General features: G+C 44.1%; 1 protein-coding gene across 2 annotated transcripts in view; it reads right to left on the bottom strand.

Moving 5' to 3' along the window:
- Nucleotides 1-23,900, bottom strand: part of RNF144A (ring finger protein 144A) — a 120,654-nt gene that overhangs the window by 78,428 nt on the left and 18,326 nt on the right. For both annotated transcript variants that reach the window (XM_055327268.1, XM_055327270.1), the window contains exon 2: nucleotides 13,063-13,260. In XM_055327268.1, the coding sequence (XP_055183243.1) occupies nucleotides 13,063-13,260 (198 nt within the window). The remainder of the gene's footprint in view (nucleotides 1-13,062; nucleotides 13,261-23,900) is intronic.

Genomic DNA, 23,900 nt, shown 5'->3' with positions numbered 1-23,900 from the left:
GGGGAAGCAGCTTTGGAAATTTACGGCACAGAAATAGCATGTGGTCTGTCGGCTTGAAAGAACGGATCCCTCTGCGACCAGCAGTGAGAAGACGAGCAAGAGCCTGAAGCAGACAAAAGGCAAGAGAAGAGACCAGTCTCTCAGTCACCACGTCCCTGTTACAGGGACTCTCGACTGGCTCCTCCTTGGGCTGGCAGGCTCCCCGGGAAGCCCACAGCAGGCCCAGGGTTGGGAATTAGAAGACACTGCAAGTCTGGCTGGAAAACTGGGGTCACGCAAGCAAAGGACCTAGACAGACATGACCTGGATTTGAAGAAATGATTCAAAGTGGAAACGTGTAAATCATGTTCTGGTCGGCTCCACGTGGAGCAGCAGCTCTACCTGGTTGTGGGAAGGAGCTGGTGGCTGCAGAGAGCCCAGAAGGGGCCGTGAAGATGTGGACTCTGGCCCAGCCACCAGCCAACCCAGGGCCCCTTTGGAGCTTCCCGTTTCTCTTCTGATGAAATATAGGGGTTAATGCAAAGGAGTGCTGGTGGGCTCTGCAGCTCCCTGGCTTTCTCTGGAGGCCAAGGCCAAGCACCCTTAGTGTGGGCTACAGGTGTCCCGAGCTTGTTCCACCCTGAGTCTGCTCTGCCCTTTATTTCCACTTATTAAGACATTGGCCTTTCATGAGACTGATTTGAAGAAAGGGCCACTGTACCACCACCTCCCCAAAACAATTTTGGAAACCACTGTAGCGCAGAGTTCCATCATCTCCTTTGAGCTGAACGTCCTACAATTCTATAACCAGACACATGGGTGTTGCCATACAATGAAACATTCAGAAGAAAAGGCACATCTGATCTGGCCCTAATAGGGTCTGGCATAGTGCCGCAGACACCTAATAAACACATTTAATAATGAAACTCTGATGTGTCCCAGAATTTTAAGTTCTCTGAGACAAACATGGGACAAAGAGGTTTCTTAAAAAAAAAAAATATATATATATATATATATATATATATATATATATATAGAGAGAGAGAGAGAGAGAGAGAGGGAGAGAGACTATTGGCCTTTTATTTTGTGGGCGGTAATGGTGTGAGTCTCCTTATACGTGTTGATACACTATAAGAAATAAATGTAAAATCAAATTATAGAATTACAAAAATCTATAATACCTTGCTGATAATAACTAATTTTAATGCTGTTACGTTCTTTCTTTATGTTTGCAAAGTATATGAAGGAGCAGAGCTCTCTTTACATGCAGTTTAGATCTGGATCATCCACCTAGTCCAAACTGACCAATAAATACGTATTTACACTAATATTTGTTGCACACACTCCACTGACAATCTACACAGGAGTCACGAAAACCTTCCTGCAGCAGAAGGGTTAGCACCCCCTGGGATACTCCCAATACTGAAATGGGTTTAGGACCCCAGAGACTATACCTTTAGTAGCAACAAAGACATAATTACTTTAAAACAAAAATAAGAAACAGCTACTCCTCTCAATATGATGAATTAGATTCTATAATGGTCTCACACTGGAAAATAACCAAAGCCCAGTTAGAATATTAAAACAAAGCAAAACAACAAAAAAAGCACACATAGCTTATAAGTCTAAGTCAATCACGGTGTTCTAAAGGTTTATGTATTTTAAAGACCGAGGAGTTAAGATAATTATCTTAGACTTTATGTATAGTATATGGTAAAATTTCAGCAGTATCCACTAAGATGAAAGAAACAGAATGTATAACTGCCAAATTATAAAAGGAAAAGATGCAGTAAGAATACAAAGACATGAACATGCACTTAAAAGGAAAGTAAGAAAAGAGCATAAAAATAGTTTGGGAGATAAAATCCAAATATACTAAAGATCATAAGAAATAGATGGATTAATAAGCTTGACAGCTGAAACAAAGAAATGATAAAACTGAATTGTACAAAGAGAGGAAGATACATCAAATCTTGAGAAACTGGAAAGATTGGAAGTCAAAGGACAGAGAAAGGTGAAACAGGGAAATGCTAACCAAAAGAAAGTTATGGGAAAAATTAGAGTTTAAAACAAAAAGCCTAACTAGAAAAAAGAAAGTAACTACACAACAACACAAGTCCACTTCATTATTAAGCTAGAATAATTCTAAATTTGTATACATTGAATAGCTGCAAAATATAAAAAGCAAAATTGATATAGTTACTGACAAAAATGGCAAATACACCATCCAAGGGAAAATTCATTATAACCTAATATAACGGACATACAAAATTCGTAAAAATATGGAAGACAGAAAAAGCACTATTAATCTAAATTTAATAAACATGTAAATCTCAGAATCAGCAAACTGCAAATTCGCAAACTTCACAAAACTACACGGAACATTCAGAAAACCAAACAACACACAGGGTCATAAAAAATCAAATTTCAAATAGTGGTATTATCACATGGACCATCTCACATCGATGCAGTCAAGACCGCCGTCAATAATGAAGAGTCCCCAACTTTGAAAACTGTCAAAGACTTAATAATTCACGGGCTTAGAATAAAGTACAGAACAATGATGAGAGTATTATTTAACAAAAGTTAAGATGCCATTAAAGCAGTACAGAGAGGGAAATTCATCATCTTAAATGCTTCATTAATATTAAAAAGAAGTCTAAAAATTATTGAGCTGTCTGAAGCTTAGTAATTCAGGAAAGCAACTATAGAATAAACAGAGTAGAAGGAAAGACCTGATAGAGATAAAAGTAAAACACAAGGTTAAAATGGAGTCAACTAAGGCAAAAGTATTTTGCTTTTAAAATAAAAATGAACTCTTTGTCAAGTTGGTCAAGAAAAAAAAAACAGATGTGGCCCAATAAATGATATTTGCAATGAAACACAAATAGCAGAGACTTAAAAGTGAATGAATAATTTTGTACTGATTTTAAGTTGAGAATAGGGAATGTTAAATATACTCCTAGAAAAATATAATTTAAGAAAACTGGCTCAAAAAGGCATTCAAATAATTTTATAAACCCTAAAAAAACAAAACAAAAAAAAAAAAAACTTGAGCAGATAGAAATCTTCCAACAAGGAAAGCACTAGATCTGGTCTTCAGCTGAACACTACCAAAATTTCAAGAGCAGATAATTCAAATCATGCAAGGAATAGGAAGAAAAGAAAATAAATAAAACTTTTTACATCAGACAAAAGCAGTTAGAGTCAGGGAAAATATAGACAAACTGACTCATGAGTAAAGAAAAAAAAATTAAACAAAGTAAGACCAAATAGAATCCAGATGTGTATCAGAATTGCATTAGTGGGGAAAAAACCATAAGGTTGAACTAGCTAGATTTACCCTAGGAATACAAGAGAGTTTACCATTGGAATAATACATTTACCATAACACAGTAAGAGGAAAACAGTGGAAACCATAAGGTCATCCTAATAGATGCAGAACAGCCTTTTATAAAACTCAATATGCATGTATGATCAAAAACATAAGACACGACTCTGCAAAACAGAAACATAAGGGAACTTCCTTAACCTAATAGGGAACATTAAAAAAAAAAGCAACAGTAACATCACTCTTAATTAAATTAAAACGTTCCTTTTAGAAATCAAAGGCAAGGAAAGGACATCTTCCATTACTTCAATGTAATATTGTAGTAAGGGCCCAAACTCAAACAGGAAGATAGGAAAACAGGCAAATTGAAAAGGAATAACCAATACTTTATTTAGTCACACATGACTTTTTATATAAGGAGATATCTACGGACAAAATATTAGAAATACTGAAGGCTTGGGAGAGTGGCTAAATGCAAGCTCAACATACAAATGTCAATGACATTTTTATACCCCAGCAAAGATGCCATCTCCAAAAGCATCCAAACTAAGGTGCCTGGGAGCAAATGAACACATGCAACATGTATGTACCTAGGACAGCACACGGAAAAGTATAGAACTACCGAAAAACATTTGTGAAGACAAACATAGACAATGATACAATGTTCATAAATAGGACTCAATATAAAAAAGGGTAAATTCTTTCTAAACAGACGTATAGAATTAATGCAATTCAAGCAGATGCCCAACAGGTTTTACTCTTATAATTGGGGTGTTGTTGTTTCATAAATTAACTTTAAAATTTCTTCAGAAGGCCAAAGCCTGAGTACAGCCAAATACCAATGAATTAGAGGAATAAGGTGAGAGGGCCAAATATCAAGTCTTAAAAGAGAGCTACAATAATTAAGAGCATGATGGGGTGCCTGGGTGTCTCGGTCGGTGAAGCATCTGCCTCCGGCTCAGGTCATGATCTCAGGGTCCTGGGATCGAGTCCCACATCAGGCTCCCTGCTCCATGGAGAGTCTGCTTCTCCCTCTCTCCCTACCCCTCCCTCTGCTTGTGCTCTCTTTCTCAAATAAATTAACTAAATTAAATAATTTTTAAAATAGCATATTGCAGCGATACAGAGGTAGGCAAATTAACAAACATAATAAACGGAGAAGACACAGAAACAAACCCATGCACATAGAAAAACTGAATATATTACACAGCGTATATTTCAGATCAGCTGGAAAAAAAAGTATTATTTGGTAGATGGTGCTAGGTAAATTATTTTTCCTATGGACAAAAATCATATCGGATTCCTACATCACACAACAAAATTAACTCCACATAATGTTAAAACTGGAAAAGGAAAATATAAAAGTAACTTCTGACCTCAGGATGCAGTAGTGCATCTTACAATGAAAATGAAAGGCCCTACTACAAATGGGCGAGGATGACACACTAAATACCCTAAAATCCAGAAAATCTTTTCGTCAAAAGACACCTTGTGAAAATATATGGCACAGGCTGGGAAGTGATATTTTAACATATGAAGCCAACAACATAAGTCTTCAGAACATTTTAAGAAGGTTTCAAATCAATGAGAACACACCCAATTCAACGGAAAACGAGACCAAAGGAAGGAGAGGAGTTTTTTTTACAACAGAGGATAAGGTGGTGATGAAGCATGCAGAAAGCTCAGTGCCCTGGACACACTACGCTCACTTTACTGTTAACTGTGCAAAAACTAGAAGCCTAAGAACACCAGGTATTGGGATAAGACAGGTGTGGATCTCACAAGAAACCCATTCACTGCTGGTGACAATGCAAACTGGTGTAACCGCTTCCCAAATCCCTACATTTTCTTGTAAGGTTGATCATGAATTAGCCTTTCTTCAGGCCCAGAGGTTCCTCCTAAGTAGATAACCGAGAAAAAAAACAAGAATAGCAAAATAGCTTTTGCCAAATAGCAAAAGCAGAATGTTTTATGCCAGTAATACACCAAAGCTCACCCAGAGTCCACCGGCAGGAAGACCACGGATTGCTCGGGGTCACGTCATCTCCTGTTCCGTAAGGGGTAGACGAATACGTACAGCCACACACAGCAACGTGGTCAAATCGTAGAAACGGAGCACGGAGCACACCGGTCTGCTCACAGCCTGACCCCATTTCTAAGAGTAAAATTCTATACAGTTTAGGGAGAGACAGAGACCACCTGAACCAGCGATGGGGGATGAGAAGGTGCTGCAGGGGAGGGTGGGACGTGAGGGCAGTCAGACCAGACGGGGTGGGGAACGTTCGCAGGGATGCCCCCCGGGTGGATAATGACTTTGGGGAAGAGACCGGCTCATAGGATGTTCAGGACTTGTGCTTCGTGACACACATACATGGGGAGTCCTAGGTATCACGTGCTGCCCGACGTTTCTTTAAAAGCCCTCTTTGGAACAGTCCAATGGCTTATCTGGTTTAGATTTTAAAAGAGTTATCTTCTGGGGCACCTGGGTGCCTCAGTCGGTTAAGTGGCCACCTCTTGATTTCATCCTTGGGGACCCTGGGATGGAACCCTGCACCAGCTCCGTACCCAGATGAGAGCCTGCTTCAGGAGTCTCTCTCCCTCTGCCCCTCCCACCGCCTGCTCGCTTTGCTCTCTCTCTCTCTAAAATGAATAAATAAATACATCTTCAAAATAAAAATAAAAAGGTATCTTCTCATGAGCACTAAATTTTTCTAGATGGGTAAATAAAAAAATATATTCATACTGGTTTTCTCTGGGGCATTATTAAACTGGTATTTAATATCCACTCTGTAGTTTTATTTTTTTTTAAATTTTTATTTATTTATTTATTTATGATAGTCACACAGAATGAGAGAGAGAGGCAGAGACACAGGCAGAGGGAGAACCAGGCTCCATGTACCGGGAGCCCGACGTGGGACTCGATCCCAGGTCTCCAGGATCGCGCCCTGGGCCAAAGGCAGGCGCCAAACCGCTGCGCCACCCAGGGATCCCCCCTCTCTGTAGTTTTAATGATTTTACTATGTGTGTGTATTTATGTTAAAAGTAAGTAGCCAGCTTACCTTGTAAACTCTGAAAACTCAAAGTCTGAGATTAAGAGCAAAGACAGACCCTGGAGGCATTCAGAAAGAACACCGTTGGGCACCTGGGTCTCGCAGTGGTTGAGCATCTGCCTTCAGCTCAGGTCGTGACCCCGGGTCTTGGGATCGAGTCCCACATCGGGCTCCCCACAGGGAGCCTGCTTCTCCCTCTGCCTATGTCTCTGCCTCTCTCTCTGTGTCTCTCATGAATAAACAAATAAAATCTTAAAAAAAAAAAAAGACCACTGTCGAATCACCATCAATGAATTTAAAGAGAGCATGGATGGTCCAGATGAGCTGGTGGCCAGATCTCTGAATGGAAGAAGGCCTGGATGATATCCACCGGCTCCCCACGCCTCCATCTCCACCCCTAGAGACGCAGCTCTAGGCTCCAGAAGTCCACATTCAACCCCAATACCAGCTCTTAACATCCATGATTTCATGATCCTTAGTTTAGAGGCCGGCCTCCACATCCTGTCCTACAACGGAACAAGAATCTTCCGCAGACCAGGCACTTTGGATTTATTCTCTAGTCTACTGGGAGCTTTTGCGATTCCTTTATTTAAAAAGTATTGCGAAATGCCTTCTCCAGGCTAGCACCCTCTTCAAAGATTATGAAATATGACTTTTCCCCCATCTTGAAATAATTTACATACAAAACATCCTGTTTCTTGTTAATCTTCACATTCACTTACTCATCCGGTGAAGAAATCACAGAATGCTCTCCGTTCCAATCTTTCAAAACCCTACGTCGCGTTTGATTTTCCTGCCTAGGGGCGGGAGCGGGGGGGGGGGGGGAGGGTGATAAGGTTCTGTTCTCTGGTGTTCACGTCAGCTTATACCATGGTGTTGCACTTGCACCGGACAAAGAGGATCCAGAACAAAATGGCACAGTACTGTGTGGACACCTTGTGTGGCCATCCCTTCTGGGGACAGATGCCCAAAGCCCACTAGCACCCCTCCTCCCCTACACACCAACCCTGCCCATTCGTGGTCTTCACAGTGGTAGTCCTAAACTCTGCAAAGAACTCGCTAGATTTCAATACATACGGCCCCTCCCACAGCTGGGCACGGTTACCACCGGGGCTCGAGGGATCTTCAGGTGCCCATGAAGCACCCGTTCAGGATAATTTTGAACATTAAGTACATACCTGAGAACAGATGGTGTATATAAAAGTGAAACTCAATTTTCTGGCACCTCTTCCACATATATGCCAAAATCACGTGGAAGAGGTGCAAAGAATAATAATAATAAAGTGCAAAAATAATTTGTTTTTTTGTTTTAGTGATCGGCCAACAGCTTCATCACTGGATCTTCCTACCAAAGAAAAGCTTGGGAAACCACCTGATCCCTAAGAAAACGAATTACCAAGACATTAATCATCAATCACTCAAGGCCCAACTTCTGGGAAGTGCATCAAAACAGTGCACTAAGGCTGAAGACGTTTTTTTTTTTTTTTTTGGTTTTTTTTTTTTTTTGAAGACATGTCTTAATTGCACTCATTACTTTTTCTCTTAGAGGCACCTTGTTTAAACCAACATATTCAGAAAGAATTTGAAAAAATATAAATTTTAATGCACCTTTCAGTTTAATGTACCTTCTTCCACTACGCACTTACCAATGCACGATTTTATTACAACAATGCTTCAGTTGCAGGCCTGTGCATATTTAAGTCGTTCTAATAACTTAAGAGACAAAGGCCCTTTCACTGCCAAACTAATCAGCCAATCAGACTTCCTTGCTATCCCCTTATTATTAAATTCAAAAACATGGGTTGATACTTTTTCAGACACTAGAAATCAATTATGGAACAGACTCATAAAATCAATTATTAAAACCAGTAAAGTCAGAATGAAAATGAGATTGAGGTAATTGAGTCATGTTATCCGTTTTATAATAAATTACAATGACCCGACACTAATGGTTTTCCTCATTGATATTTAATCAAGCAATGTTACAGGTAGCTAGGATCATAAGTTATTTATGCAACTCTAAGTACAAGGGAAGGCACGGGATTTCTTTGCTAACTGTGTGGGCATGTGTCTACGAAGCTCTGTTGTTTGGCTTTTAGGAATAACAAAAAAAAGCAGGATGCTTTTAAAATCATGGGGAAGGATTTCCCTACATTTTGTTAGGTCACATGATCAAACTTTTCCTTTCCGACTCTTCTGGCAGCCTCCAATCTTCTCTTAGTATTGGAAGCACAACAGCTTGCAATGCATCCATCCAGGACACTTTTTTTTTTTTTTAATCCTATCACTACCTTTCACAAATGTTACTGGTTCTCTACCAGCCCCAGGATAGACGCTAACTCCGGGTGTTCAGGGTCTGGCCCACAGTGGTTCCTGACACCTCTGTCCTTCCCCACTGTCCCCGTCCCAGTCTCCAGGGCATCTTCCCAGGCTCACCAGCCACTCCTCATCGCCTCCGTTCTGGGACCGGGACTGGAGTTCCACGTGGTCAGCTCGTGAACATCAGTCAAAGGAAAACAGTAACGCTGAGACGCCTCCCCTTTCTGCACCCCCCATCCCCCACCCCGGGCCCCAGCACATGGCCTTGCACGGACGGATGCTCCCCAAGCCCGGATGCTCCCCAAGCCCAGATGCCAGCTGACCATCCAGAGAGGCCTGTGCTCCCAGGGATGCGCCCAGTCTCCCTCTCGCCCCTCCAGCCCCCGCGCCCGGCAGGTGGAAACCCAGAGTGCCCCTCAGGTCGTGCCCAGGCCGCACGCCGCCGCCTGCGGAGCCCGCAGAGCAGCAGGGATGCCAGAGCCGCCCAAGCTCTCAAACAAACGAGAAGAGAACAAAAATAAATACAAAGAGAGGGCAACGCGACGGAGCTACAAGTGGAAAATGCAGTCGCTAGGACTGATTTGCACAGAGCTTCCAGCCACAGCAGCTCACAACAGCATCTTTAACTTGCCATTTACTAAAAATACTGCTCGTTGAACCCCCTCGGCTGCTCTGAAACCGACGGCACAGGGGCAGGCTACTGGGATTTTCGGTTCTAGTTGGTGTTTTGAACGCCCTCTGCCCTAACACTTCACCAGCCCGGGCTGAGCAGAGGCGCGCGGTCAGCGCCAGCCCTTCCCCGGTCACGGCCAAGGCCCCGGGGCGGGGGGCGGGGGGCGCGGCTGGGGCGGCTCTCAGCCCAGGACATCTTTTCCCACCAATGACACTCTCCACTGGACGGAAAAAAACAACCAGAATTATCTTTCAGATTTAGCTACTTCAATCACAGAAGTGTGAATCGGGGGAGGTTTAGATCCCATGAAGACTGTTTCTCTTTATAAATCCCAAACATTTAAAAATATCTCTGCTTGTGCTGGAATGTCATTTTCTGGCATTCTGGCCTCTTCAACATGAATTTTTTGTGACTGTGAAGCCATTTCCCAGCTCTCGGAATTTGCTGGAGAGAGAGACTCCCGAACAGAACGTCCTGGGAGGTGCGCGTGGGCAGGAAGAAAGGCCGGTTGCAAGCAGCCTCGCGGCGCCTCTTCTCCAGGGAGCGCTGCCGGCTCCCGCACACCTGAGCACACGCTCCGGGCCTCTGCGCCAGTACGTGCACTGCACAAGTAGATGCAGTAACCCTCAAGTGTTAAGGTTAAGGTTAAAAAACAAAAGGTGAGCACACACATAGTTTCCAAGGCATGTGAGGAAGGGGAGGAGGAGCTGCAAATGTCAACGTCCACGTTTCCTCTTTCCTTTCTGTGGCGAGGAGGGCCTGCACACCTCCGCACACCTCCCTCTGCCTCAGCAAAGCAAGGTGCTGGGAGCAGTACACTCCCAGCATCACTCCAGAGGCCTCGTGGCTGCTCGGGTTTGCAGTTTGGGGTTCAGCAGGACGTCTCAAGCAGCCCCTCTGAAGTCCAACAGCAGAAGCCAGGCTGAGTAACGAGGAGCCAGGGCCTGCAGAAGCTCCCCTGCCCAGGGTCCCTGCGTGACTGCAGCCCAGCACCTGTGTCCCTCAACCACTCAGGACCCCAGACCGGACAGTGCTGACCCTCCTCAGCACCTCCTCCACCCATCTCCATCCAGCCCAGGCTCTTCCTTGCTACCCCCTGCATCACCGCCTGCAGATCCGTCCGCCCAGGGCCACCTGCCTCCTGCATACACACGGTCACCTCAGGCCACCCTCTCACTCTGCACCCCATCCCCATCTCTGCTCAGCCAAACAAGAATTCAATTCTTGACCTACTGGGTGCCTTCGAGTCCCCAGCAGAGCTGTCTAAAGAAACACACGATCACACTGACGTGACCACTTGTGCTAAAGGGCTCTTCACGCCTTCCCCTGTCTCCCCAAATGTGCAACCTCTCCTCCACCGCAGCACTCTCAGCTGGCCACCCTGTCTCCTATTTCGCAAAGAAAATATAAGCAATCAGAAGAAGCCTGGTGAGTGAGCGGCACGCCTGGGCACCCACGAATCTCGCCGGCCTATCCCCCACCCCACACACTTACCTGCCCGCCTCCTCAAGCAGGTATGCGTGTACACAGATGCACCTCTCACCGGCTGGAGAAATGATTGCCACAACCCCCCGCCCTGCATTATCAATTTTTCACTCTCTACTGACTCACCGCCACCAGCATGCAAGTGTGATGCTAATGCTTCCCACTGAAAATTAAGTCTCTTGGCCTTCGTTACCCAGCAGACACCACCCCATATTCTGCTCCCTTGGCAGCAAAGCTTCTCAAAACAGTTGTCAACAATCTGTTTCTCCAACCCCTCCCTTCCATCCGTCCCTCTGAACCCACTCCAACGGCGCTTTTCTGTTGCCACGGTCACCAGACCCCCGTGTCTTTTTACTCTTCTCACCAGAGCCACCAAGGACCCGCACGGCGCTGACCCAAGAGGACTCTCAGCGCTCATCCCACCTGGACCATCAGCTTGTAAGCCCCTGGCTCCTAGATGACTTCATGAGGCTTCCCAGATGCCACCCGCTCGGTCTCCCTGTACATCTCTGGCTGTTCCTGCCTGGTCTCCTTTGCTGTCTCCTCCTCTTCTTAGGGCTACAAATGTCCCAGGGCCCTGGCCTCAAAACCCTCCTTTCCCTGGGATCTTATCTGATCTTCTTCCTCTAAAGGCCGTCCACAGGCCCAAGTCTCCCATTAAACTCCAGCTCAGATCACAGGCCTCAGCAGGAGGATCTATATACCACCGTCACTCCGCATCTCTTAGACTCCCTCAAAGTGCTCAAAACTCAATCCTAATCCCTCTCTGTACCCCAACTCTACCTGCGGACGTGCCCGTCTCACGGGTGACAACTCTGTCTACTTACACCAGCTAAAATCCTTGATGTACCTACAGACTTGTCCCTTCCTATCACCACCCCAGACCCATAGGACGTCTCAAGGACTCTGTCGTCAAACTGTATCCCGATGTGACCACTTTTCACTATTTCCACGGCCACCAGTGGAGCAAGCCACCATTATGTCTTCTCTGAATTACTATAATGGATTTCTCTATGGGCCTCTAAATGGCTTCCTCGCCTATCCTCATCCCCCACCCCCTACATCCTGTATCAACACAGAGGCCAGAACGAGCCTGTTAAAATGGAATGCAGATCCTGCCCCTTCTCTGCTTAGCACCCGGCACTGACTTCCCATCATCCAACCTAGAATTCCCCAACAGCCTGCAGATAGACATGCTCAGATCCCTGCTCCCTCCTGACCACCTGGTTCCCCTCCAGCCGCCCTGCCTCCCTGGTGTTTCTCCAACACGCCCGTGGACCTCTGCACCTTCCTTTCCTTTTAACTACGATGCTCTCGTCCCAGACGCTAAGTGGTTAGTTAGCACAACTCCTTAAATCCGTGTTCAAACGTCAACTTCTTACTGACGCCTTCGTGACCACTCCCTTTAAAACTGTCACCTGCCCCGCCCTCCTAAACTTGGTCTACTTTTCCTTTCCTCCACAATATTCATGCCTTGTCACGAAACATGTAATTTCCTTCTTCATGCTGTCAGCTGCCTGTGGCCTGTCTCTGTGCCCGTCCCCACCCCCATCCTCCACTCACACCGACATGGAAGCAGGGGTTTGTGTCTGCTGTGTTCGCTGTGTGTCCTGAGTTCGAGCAGCACCCAGCGGGACACCTGGGTGGCTCGGTCGGTGGCTCATCTGCCCTACACTCAGGTCGTGATCTCGGGGTCCTGGGATCGAGCTCCACATCAGGCTCCCTGCTTCTCCCTCTGCCTCTGCCCCTCCTCCATGTGCTCTCTCTCCCTCTCTCTCTCGCTCGCTCTCTCCTCTAGGTCTCAAATAAATGAATAAAATCTTTAAAAAAAAAATAAAATGGCATCTGGCACAACGCAGAAGCACAGCCCTTAGGTTCTCGACGAATTAATGAATCAGTGAGACCCTGCATACATCTTCTAGACCTGTTTCCTGATGTACAACATGACACTAGCAATATCAACCCCACAGCTTGCTATAAGCAGTAAATGAGGACCTGTGTGGAAATCTTCATAAAATATTAATTACTATAACAGCTTAACATAATATGTCGAGAATCATCCTTAAAATTAATTCAGAAGTGTACTCGGTAACTGCTTAACATGGTGTAGCTCAAGAGGTAGAGAAAAATCCACCCAGGCAGCGGGATAGTCTTCCCACTGGCTGAGATTCTACTAAGTCATAAATTAAAGTTTTCAAGCCTTCATTTTCCAAATTCAAAATTACCTCCGAGAAGTCCTGAGGGGAGGAGAGGAACTGTCTTCTGGTCAAATCCTGGTGTCCTGATGGGCTTTTGTGCATTCAGCTGGTTCCTCTCTTCATGACAGGCCGTCCATAAGGAGCCGTGGGACAGGGTCCTGGGCACTGGGGTCCCTCTAGAACTGGGGATCGGGAGCGTAGCAGACCCCGTAGGGTGCTCGGCACCTGGGAAACGTGAGGAGAGCACAGCTCAGACAGCAGGTTGCAGGAGGAGGAAGCGAGGACCACCGTGCTGACCTCCAATCACCCCAGAACTGAACTTTCAAATCTCTGGGCCAGGAGGGAAGGCTCTTGATGTGATTACTAAAAATTGTATCAGATCAAATATTTGGGAAGTATCTGAGTTCACTGGAGAGGTTTGTGGGATAAACCAAATTCCACCAAACAGTTAACAGATAAACCAACCCACACAGATCATTCTCAGAAGGTGTTCCCTTCTGTCCTCCCCCAGTCACAGTCATCAGATTTCTCCCAATTGGATTCCTCTAGGGACAGATTCGGGTCCACTGACAAGCTTAAAAATAAGTCAAGACTATGTTAATTGTAATCCCTAAGGTAACCCCGCTAAGAAAATCATTCAAATATATATTAAAAAATTGGGATCCCTGGGTGGCGCAGTGGTTTGGCGCCTGCCTTTGGCCCAGGGCGCGATCCTGGAGACCCGGGATCGAATCCCATGTCAGGCTCCCGGTGCATGGAGCCTGCTTCTCCCTCTGCCTATGTCTCTGCCTCTCTCTCTCTCTATCATAAATAAATAAAAATTAAAAAAAAATTAAAAAAAAGAAATATTCAAATATATATTAAAAAATAAACAACTGAATTACCATGGTTCACTGGAAACTACTTAGCATAAAAGTAGGTACAACAGAGGAATAAAGGAACAGAAAAGACATAGGACTCATGGGAAACAAGCAGCAAAACAGTAGGCATCATTTCTACCTTATCGGTAATTATATAAAATTGTCTAAACACTCCAATCAAAGGGCAGAAATGGGTAGAATGGATTTTTTAAAATATGCTGTTAGAAGAGACCTGTTTTAGAACAGTATCAAAAAGAATATGATATTTACAAATAAATTTAACAAAAGATGTGCAAGACCTGTACAGCAGAAACTACCAAAACATCAGTATAAGAATCCAAAGACCTAAATAAACAGACATTCTGCGCACACGGGTTGGAAGATATGCTGTTAGGATAGCGACTTGATCCTCGGGTTCAATGTAATGTCCTTTCAAGTCCCAGTTTCTTCTTTTTCTTGTTGTTTGGAAATTCACAAGCTGATTCTGAAATTCAGGTAGAAACCTAAGAGATGGGCAACCCCGGTGGTACAGCGGTTTAGCACTGCCTGCAGCCCAGGGCATGATCCTGGAGACCCTGGATCGAGTCCCACGTCAGGCTCTCTGCATGGAGCCTGCTTCTCCCTCTGCCTGTGTCTCTGCCTCTCTCTCTCTCTCTCTCTCTCTCTCTCTCTCTCTCTCTGCATCTCTATAAATAAAAAAATTAAAAAAAAAGAAAGAAAGAAACCTAAGAGACTTCGAAAGGCCACAAGAACAATGAAAAAGAAATGCAAAGTTGGAGGAGTCATGCTCCCTGATGTCAAAAAGAAGAAAAGAAGAAGAAGAAGGAGGAGGAGGAGAAGAAATAGTAATCAAGATGGTGTGGCACTGGGATCCCTGGGTGGCGCAGCGGTTTGGCGCCTGCCTTTAGCCCAGGGCGCGATCCTGGAGACCTAGGATCGAATCCCACGTCGGGCTCCCGGTGCATGGAGCCTGCTTATCCCTCTGCCTATGTCTCTGCCTCTCTCTCTCTCTCTCTCTGACTATCATAAATAAAAAAAATAAAAAAAAAGATGGTGTGGCACTATGAGATCCCACCTCACACCAGTAAGAATGGGGAAAATTAACAAGGCAGGAAACCACAAATGTTGGAGAGGATGCGGAGAAATGGGAACCCTCTTGTACTGTTGGTGGGAATGTGACCTGGTGCAGCCACTCTGGAAAACTGTGTGGAGGTTCCTCAAAGAGTTAAAAATAGACCTGCCCTACGACCCAGCAATTGCACTGTTGGGGATTTACCCCAAAGATACAGATGCGGTGAAACTCCGGGACACCTGCACCCCGATGTTTCTAGCAACAATGTCCACAATAGCCCAACTATGGAAAGAGCCTCGGTGTCCATCAAAAGATGATGGATAAAGAAGCTGTGGTCTCGGGGATCCCTGGGTGGCGCAGCAGTTTGGCGCCTGCCTTTGGCCCAGGGCGTGATCCTGGAGACCCAGGATCGAATCCCACGTCGGGCTCCCGGTGCATAGAGCCTGCTTCTCCCTCTGCCTATGTCTCTGCCTCTCTCTCTGTGTGTGACTATCATAAATAAATAAAAATTAAAAAAAAAGAAGCTGTGGTCTCTGTATACAATGGAATATTCCTCAGCCATAAGAAACGACAAATATCCACCATTTGCTTCGACGTGGATGGACCTGGAGGGTATTATGCTGAGTGAAGTAAGTCAATCAGAGAAGGACAAACATTATATGGTCTCATTCATTTGGGAAATATAAAAAACAGTGAAAGGGAATAAAGGGGAAAGGAGAGAAAATGAGTGGGAAATATCAGAAAGGGAGACAGAACATGAGAGACTCCTAACTCTGGGAAACGAACTAGGGGTGGTGGAAGGGGAGGAGGGCGGGGGGTGGGGGTGACTGGGTGATGGGTACTGAGGGGGCACTTGATGGGATGAGCACTGGGTGTTATGCTATATGTTGGCAAATTCATCTCCAATAAAAATAAATAAATAAATAAATAAATTCTTTAAAAAAAAAAAAGATGGTGTGGCACTGGCCTAAGGACAGACCTACAGATCACTGGGTTAGAATGGACCAGTCCAGAAATAAACCCAGACATTAATGGGTAATTGACTGTCGACAAGAATGTCGTGACGTTTTAAAGGGTAAGTGACAGTGTTTTCAGCAAATACATACACACCAAGAATAGTCACAAGACAGACCTTATACCTTTCTTTTTTTTTTTAAGATTTTATTTATTCATGAGAGACACACAGAGAGAGAGAGAGGCAGAGACAGAAGCAGGCTCCCCGCAAGGAACCCGATGTGGGACTCGATCCAGGATCCTGGGATCAGGGCCCGAGCCAAAGGCAGATACTCAACCCGCTGAGCCATCCATGCGTCCCGACCTTATACCTTTCACAATAGGTCAGATCACAGGGTAAGAGCTAAAATTATGCAACACTTAAGAGAAAAATATAGGAGTAAATCTTTGTGACCTTAGATTAGGTACCAGTTTCTTAGATATGTCACTAAAAGCACAAACAATAAAAAAAATAGTAAAATTTAAAATTTTGTATGTCTGGGGATCCCTGGGTGGCTTGGCTGTTTAGCACCTGCTTTCAGCTCAGGGCGTGATCCTCGGGTCCCGGGAACGAGTCCCACATCAGCCTCCCTGCATGGAACCTATTTCTCCCTCTGCCTGTGTCTCTGCCTCTCTCTCTCTGTGTCTCTCATGAATAAATAAATAACATCCTTTAAAAAATAATAGTAAGATAAAATAAAATTTTGTGTGGCCAAAAACACCACCAGCAAAGTAAAAAACAACCCACAAAAGAGAAAAATACATACAAGACCTACACCCAACAGGGACCTCGTATCTATCTAGATGATATAAAGAACCCACACAGCTCAATAGTAAAAAGACAAATAACCCAAGTCAAAAGTGGGCAAAAGTCTGAATAGACATTTCTTCAAAAAAGATATTCAAATGTCCACTAAGCACATATGAGCATCTGACATTCAATTAACACAAATTCTGTATGTTAGGTGCATTACATACTGTAATCTTATAACGTACCATAGAGAAAAGGAAATGCTGTTAAAATCCTGAGGAAGAGAAAATACACTCACAGAACTGTATATATTTATTGAGAAGAAAATCTGCGTATAAGTGGACTGTGCAGTTCAAACCTATGTTGTCTGAGGGTCAACTATACTCTAAAATAGTGAATTGTACCTCGATGAAACTATTATTAAAAAAGAAACATCAGGGGCACCTGGGTGGCTCAATTGGTGGAATGTGTGGTTCTTGGTCTTGGGATCATGAGTTCAAGCCCCACGTTGGGTGTAAAGATTGCTTAAACAAACTTAAAAAAGAGAAAGAGAGAGAGAGAGAGAGAAGCATCACTGGAAAAAGTTTTCTAAAAAGTAAGGCAAGATAGCCCCTGAATTTCCCAAACTCTTCTCAAGCACAGCGTCTGCTCGGAACGTAACACCAACATTTGAACTTGACTTATTTTTAGGCGTATGGTCAGGGAGCAAAGAACAAAATCAATTCCGTTTTTCTCGTCCCTTCAAAGAGGGGCATCAGAGAGCAGCAGATGCTTAAATCTGATAGGCATGAGATACGTCCCAGGGGCTAACCCCGCAGCTATTCCTTCCTCGCTTTGCCTAACACGGCAGGCGTTCCCACACGCGCGGCCTGGGCCAGGGAACTCCCCTGCACTGCTCAGGACCGGGCTCCTAAGTGCAAAGCCTTCCACGTTAGGGCTGAGAGTTGCACCTGCCCCCAGATCCGCTGGCTCTTGCACACAGCAAGCCTCTTCACCTGCGGAAAGCGGCACCTCCTCGGTCCTGAACGCATCCAGACACGACCTCCAGAAAACCTGGTCACAATTTTGCAAATCTATTCTCTGCCTTTACGTGGCAATAAATTCACACCCTTCCAACAAAACACAACAGAATACAGTCTCTCCTACAACCTGCGTCTGCCACTTTTCCCAGGTAAGAAGATCCGGTGGATAGAATTATCATCTTCAGCAGGAAGGAAAAGCTCTCTGCTCAGCTGGAGCTCAGGCAACGGGAGATTTTTCTAGCTGCCTTTTAACAAGAGTTATAAAGGGAGGCTGCATGCAGAGCTCTCGACCCAGAGGGGTGTGCCATGAGCCCGTGTGGCTTTCAGGTTGTTGGCAGGTTGCAAAACCCCCTGACCTCACTTCCCCGGAGCCCCACTGGCAGGGAGCTGGCCTGCACCTGCACTGCCCCAGCACAACAACCAGGCAGCAGTGATAGTGTTGCAGCACTGCCCACGGTGGCTTGTCCGTCCACGCGGGGTGCGGGCCGTGGCAGCCTCCAGCCGCCGCTCACTTACCCGGTGGCGAGCTCTGCTCTTCGCAGTGCCCTGTCTACAAGGCTGCAGGGAGTGTGAGTGGTCGGTCCCTGTCCTGACATTTCCCCACAAGCCCTGCTATTGTTAGCGCACAGTGCCGCAGAGCACCAGGAATGCACATGTCGTGGTGGAGCCGAAACACCAATGGTAAATATTCTGCTATCAACCTTTTTTTTCACTCCTACCATCTGCTGAGATACTGGGTAGGAGTGCTACAAAAATGGATGGAATGTGGGGCGCCTGGCTGGCTCAGAGAAGCAGGAGACTCTTGATATGCTTCCTCTTTGATCTTAGGGTCCTGAGTTCAAGCCCCATGCTAGGGGTAAAGATTACCAAAAAAAAAAAAAAAAAAAAAGGATGGGATGTGGGGCTCCTGGGTGGCTCAATCAGTTAAGCACCTGACTCATAATTTCGGTTCAGGTCATGCTCTCCGGGTCCTGAGACTGAGCCTCCCATCAGGCTCTGCGCTCAGAAGGGAGTCTGCTTGACATTCTCTCTCCTCTGCCTCCTCTAAAATAAATAAATAAAATCTTTTTTTAAAAAATGGGTGGGATGTGGCCTTGCTCTCAAGGAGTTCAGATATTGTACAAATCTTCATATCCACACATTATCCTTTAAGTGCCCAAAGAAAAAACTACTTTTAGTAGTTTCTGTCACTCGAGGCAGCTTACCATTTGAAGTAAATATGATATATTAAAGCATGGGATGAATCTTCTCATCTCATGAGTATGCCCCTGTGGTAATTTCGATTTCACTTCAATATAATTTCATGAATTCACTCCTTTATATGAACATAGGCAGTACATCAAATTATGAACAGAAGACTTGGTTATTTGGGATAACCTGAAAAAGCCAATCTGGTACAAAAACATGCATTGCAGAAGTTACTCCACTCATTTATTCCTTTCACCAACTGTATATCTGCCAATACATAAATGGGTCCTATTGGAGAGCTACATGTAAGGGTATTCCTTGTTAAATTAATTCACCAAAAAACAGCTGGAATCACTAAAAAAACAGGGTTAGGGATAAGCATTCAAAACCTTTAGAAGTTTGTTATATATACACTCAGATATTATATACATGTGTATATATATTCATATTATACATATATACTCAGGTATTATACGTATATACATAGACTCAGATATCACATATATACATGTATACACTCAGGTATTACACACCACACGCATATATACATCCACTCAGACATTATATATATACGCATACATACACTCATAAACCTCAGGGCTGCTGAACCCTGCTGAGGGAGCACTGTAGTCAGAAACAGGGAAGCAAGGGGCCAGGATGAGCATCCCCCAGCCCCACGGAGCAGCTCATGGGCTAGCATACAGTAGCAGAAAACTGTGTTTTAGCTAAGGCTGGGTTTTGCCAGGTAACCATGGAAGGAAAGGCAGTGAGAACGTAAGGGGGCAGTGAACACCAAAAAGGAAACAGGGCTGATGGTCCAGTGGGGACAAATGTTTCTGAAGACCAGGTACAAAAAAGACTAGAGGGAGGATGGTGATCAGAGTGGGTGCTGGATGTCCAGATGTCACAGTCACGAGGTATCCCTCCAGAAATAGGCAAGAGACATCAGATGGAAGACAAGATGATTGGAAAGCAGGTCTAGGGAGAAACAGGATTCCAGTTTCAGAATGATTTCCTGTGTAGACAGACAAATGGCAAAAGCAGTGGATATACTGGTAAAATCCTCAGGGGGCATAGAGGAGGGATGGGGGAGGGCATAGGTCAGAAGACTCAAACAAGAGGGAATGGGGATGGGAGTCTGATGTGCGTGTCTCAAGGGAGCAAGGGATGTTTAGGGAAGAAGAGAAGCAGTGATCTAGAAGCAGCAAGGAGGAGAAAGAGTATCAACCCCACAGTGACAGATATGTTGGCAGACTCAGTGGCAAGTGCAACACAGGCAAGAGCATAGATGCTGCACAAGAGCTGTGCTCATGCAAGAGAGGACAGGAGATCCCTGGTCTGTGGTCAGAACCAGTCGGGGCAGCCTGAGTCCATCCAGAGCAGAGCTCTTGCATGCACCCTTCTCCCCCTCGGCATCTTCTACATGATACTTTAAATACTTCTTTGCATTGTCTCCAAATGATTGGAGAAAGACCGGTGCTTCATTAACTAGCATTGGGACAAAGGCTACAACTGGGAAAAAATCAGGCTTGTTTCCTAACAATGCCTAAAGGTAAAACTACAACCTGTTACCCTCCCCCCCAAAAAAAAAGCCTAAATTGCCTAAATTATTTATAACCCAGAAGCAGGGCAGACCTTCCAAAGCAAACTTCAAAATTAAGTAAGAAAAAAGATGCCATCAGATCAACAACGATTAAAAATTCAACATGGCTGTTTAAGAACTCAATATTGTTGTATTGTTGAGTGTGGTGTAATAGGAACTTTCATTTACTTTTTAGGAATATAATAATGGGTGTCATTTATAAAATTATTTGGAAATAGTTCCTAATATAAAACATGCAGGGGGGCCTGACTGGCTCAGTCAGTTAAGCATCTGACTGGATTTTGGCTCAGGTCATTATCTCAGAGTCATGGATCAAGCCCCACATGGGGCTCTGCTCTGGGTATGGAGCCCTCTGCCTGTCCCCCCACTCGCTTGCTCTCTCTCTCAAATAAATGAATCTTTAAAGATACATATATAAAACACATGTACACCTTTGACCCACATGTGCCACCCTGAGTATTTACAGATAGACTGTCAAAAATATTTCCTACATATGTAAAAACATATTCTTGGTAGCATTCTCTGTAAGAGCCACACTAGAAAGTCACTGAAATGTCCATCAAGAGGGACAATGTGAATAAATACTGTAGTGTTATCCATGCAAGTCAAGAATGAGCTGAACCTGGAGGGGCTGGTATGAAGAAATGTCTACAACATAACGGCAAATAAAAATACATAACACAAAACAATTTATACAACAACCCAATTTGGAAACATACATTTAAGTAAGACACTCACACATAATTTTTCTAGAAGAATGTAGAAAAAGGAAAAACCTGTTGATAATCAATTTAGACTAAAGGGAATTTTACTTTCCATTTTATTCCTAATGGATTTTTTTAACTTCTGCATTTATAACTCTCAGTTTTTAGAGCTAAAGATTTTTTTTGAGCTAGAGATTTTTGTTTTTAAGATTTTGTTTATTTATTCACGAGAGACACACACACACACACAGAGAGAGAGAGAGGCAGAGGCAGAGGGAGAAGCAGGCTCCAAGCAGGAAGCCCAATGTGGGACTCGATCCCAGGACTGCGGGATCACATCCTGAACTGAAGGCAGATGCTCAACTGCTGAGACACCCAGGTGCTCCATTGAGCTAAAGATCTTTTTTTTTTATTTATTTATTTTATTATTTATTTATTATTTATTTATTTATTTATGATAGTCACAGAGAGATCTTTAGCTCTTTTTTTTTTATTTATGATAGTCACAGAGAGAGAGAGAGAGAGTCAGAGACACAGGCAGAGGGAGAAGCAGGCTCCATGCACTCCATCGGAGCCCGATGTGGGATTCGATCCGGGTCTCCAGGATCGCGCCCCGGGCCAAAGGCAGGCGCCAAACCACTGCGCGACCCAGGGATCCCAAGCTAAAGATCTTTGATGAGAAAAAAATTATTATTTTTGTTTGGCCTCATGAAAAATCACGATAAGTACAACATATCGCAACTCTGCATTAAAATCCCACAAAAAGGCCCCCCTGCTTTGCATTCCTAAATCCGCAATGCAAATCCTTGGTGCAGGGCCTGCTCTGACATCTCCACAGGGATTAGTTAATGGAAGCTCCTCCTTCTCCTAGTCTTTCTCTCCTCTCCACAATGAATGCACTTTTAGACGTGGTGCCAACTAGTCATCAGCACAGAACTGTGCTCACGAAACCCCCCACTTACCTATAACTCCTTACACACAGACACAAAGTAATCCAAAGGCAATCCTGCTTCTCCCCAGTCTTTCCATTTCCAAGTTGACAATTTCTTTTAGCTGCTGCCCAACATGCAAGTTACTATTCCCCAAATCAACATAGTTCTATGTATTTCAGCTGGAACAGCCAGGATAAGTGGAGATTTTCGCATATGCGATTTGTTTGACTTTAATATGAATAGAGGTCTTGTCCTGCTTCAAGAAAGCCATCTCTGTCTACAGGCATTGTACACTAATGGTCATGCACGCTGGGGGACAGAAGGCCCCACAGGCATCCCTTTAGAGCTGTCCTGCAGTTAGTTATTCCACATTTGTCTTCTCTGGGGGAAAATAAAATACCTTCTCCAGTAACGAAGACATTTGTCAAATTAGCTATGGAACAAATTCATTGGCTCATTGACTATCAATTAATTAAGAGAGTTGTTTTTTAAAAAATTCTCTTGTGATAAAAGGCATTTGGCTAATTCCACCATCATTCCTGATTCTGAGAAATGACTCATAAAAATGAAGCTGATTTTTAGCTTTAAACCTGCTCACACAAAGAGCTGACTGATTTACCCAACTGGATACTGAATTAGGCACAAAATAAGAAGCTTGTTATAGTAGAGGCATGACCAAAGGGGGGAAAAATTAGAATGGTGAGATTAAACATACACCAACTTTAAAGAACTTAGAAATAGTTCCCTTGACTATGCAGTTTGAAAAGGAAGAAGGTAGATTTTATGTGCCAATAAGGAAAAAAAAAAAACATCTCCAGATTAAGTAGCAAAAAGCAATATGCAGTATTTCCCATTTAAAACGGGAGGTGAGGGGGCTGGGACGCAAGTACATGAAAGAAACTGATTGGCAGCTAAATGCCTGGGGCAGGAGAAAGAATTGATTTGCACTATAAAAGTTTTTGTACCGCTAGATTTTTGAATTTTTAATGTACTATATATCTTTTATTGAAGTGAAATTCACATAACATAAAATTAACCATTTTAAAGTGAACGATTCAGTGGCATTTACTACGTTCACAATGTTGTGCAGTCAGCACTTCCAGTTCCAAAACACTTCCATCACCCCAAAATAAAACACATTACACATTAAACAGGAATTTGCCACCCCTCCCCCTGTCCAGTTCCTGGCAACCGGCAATCTGCATTCTGTCTCTGTGGTTTTACCTATGCCGGCTATCCCGTATACATGCGGTTACACAATAAGTGACCTTCTGTGTCTGGTGTCTTTTATACTTCATTTTTAAACACTAACATTTAAATCAAATATTTCCTGGAAATATTCTATCCCAGTCATTCACTGTAATTTTTTTTTCACAAATATCTGAAGGCCTAATATCTGGAAACCAATTATATCATGGCCCATAGATGACAGAGAAGTGAAACAGTCCATGCTAAGATTATCCAGGTAATTATTTTCTGCTTGATGGTGCAAAGGTTATCAGTCAACTGAGAATTCTGAACACACAACCTACACAGTATACCTTGCAAGCTATTCTAAGTCATCTATAAGAAACAGAATTTAGAGTCAAAGCTGGAAGGGAATAGAGGACTTATTACATTTTACTTGTAGGTTGGAAAGTCAAAGCCCATACACACAAAATTGGGCGGCTTCATGCTGCAGGGAGAGCCCGTCGGTGCCCACACCACTACCATGGCCATGTCTTCATAGGGCTTGTAGAT

The sequence above is a fragment of the Nyctereutes procyonoides genome, unplaced genomic scaffold, assembly GCF_905146905.1.
Source record: "Nyctereutes procyonoides isolate TBG_1078 unplaced genomic scaffold, NYPRO_anot_genome, whole genome shotgun sequence".
Lineage (NCBI taxonomy): Eukaryota > Metazoa > Chordata > Mammalia > Carnivora > Canidae > Nyctereutes > Nyctereutes procyonoides.
This window is presented reverse-complemented; position numbering and strand designations above follow the sequence as displayed.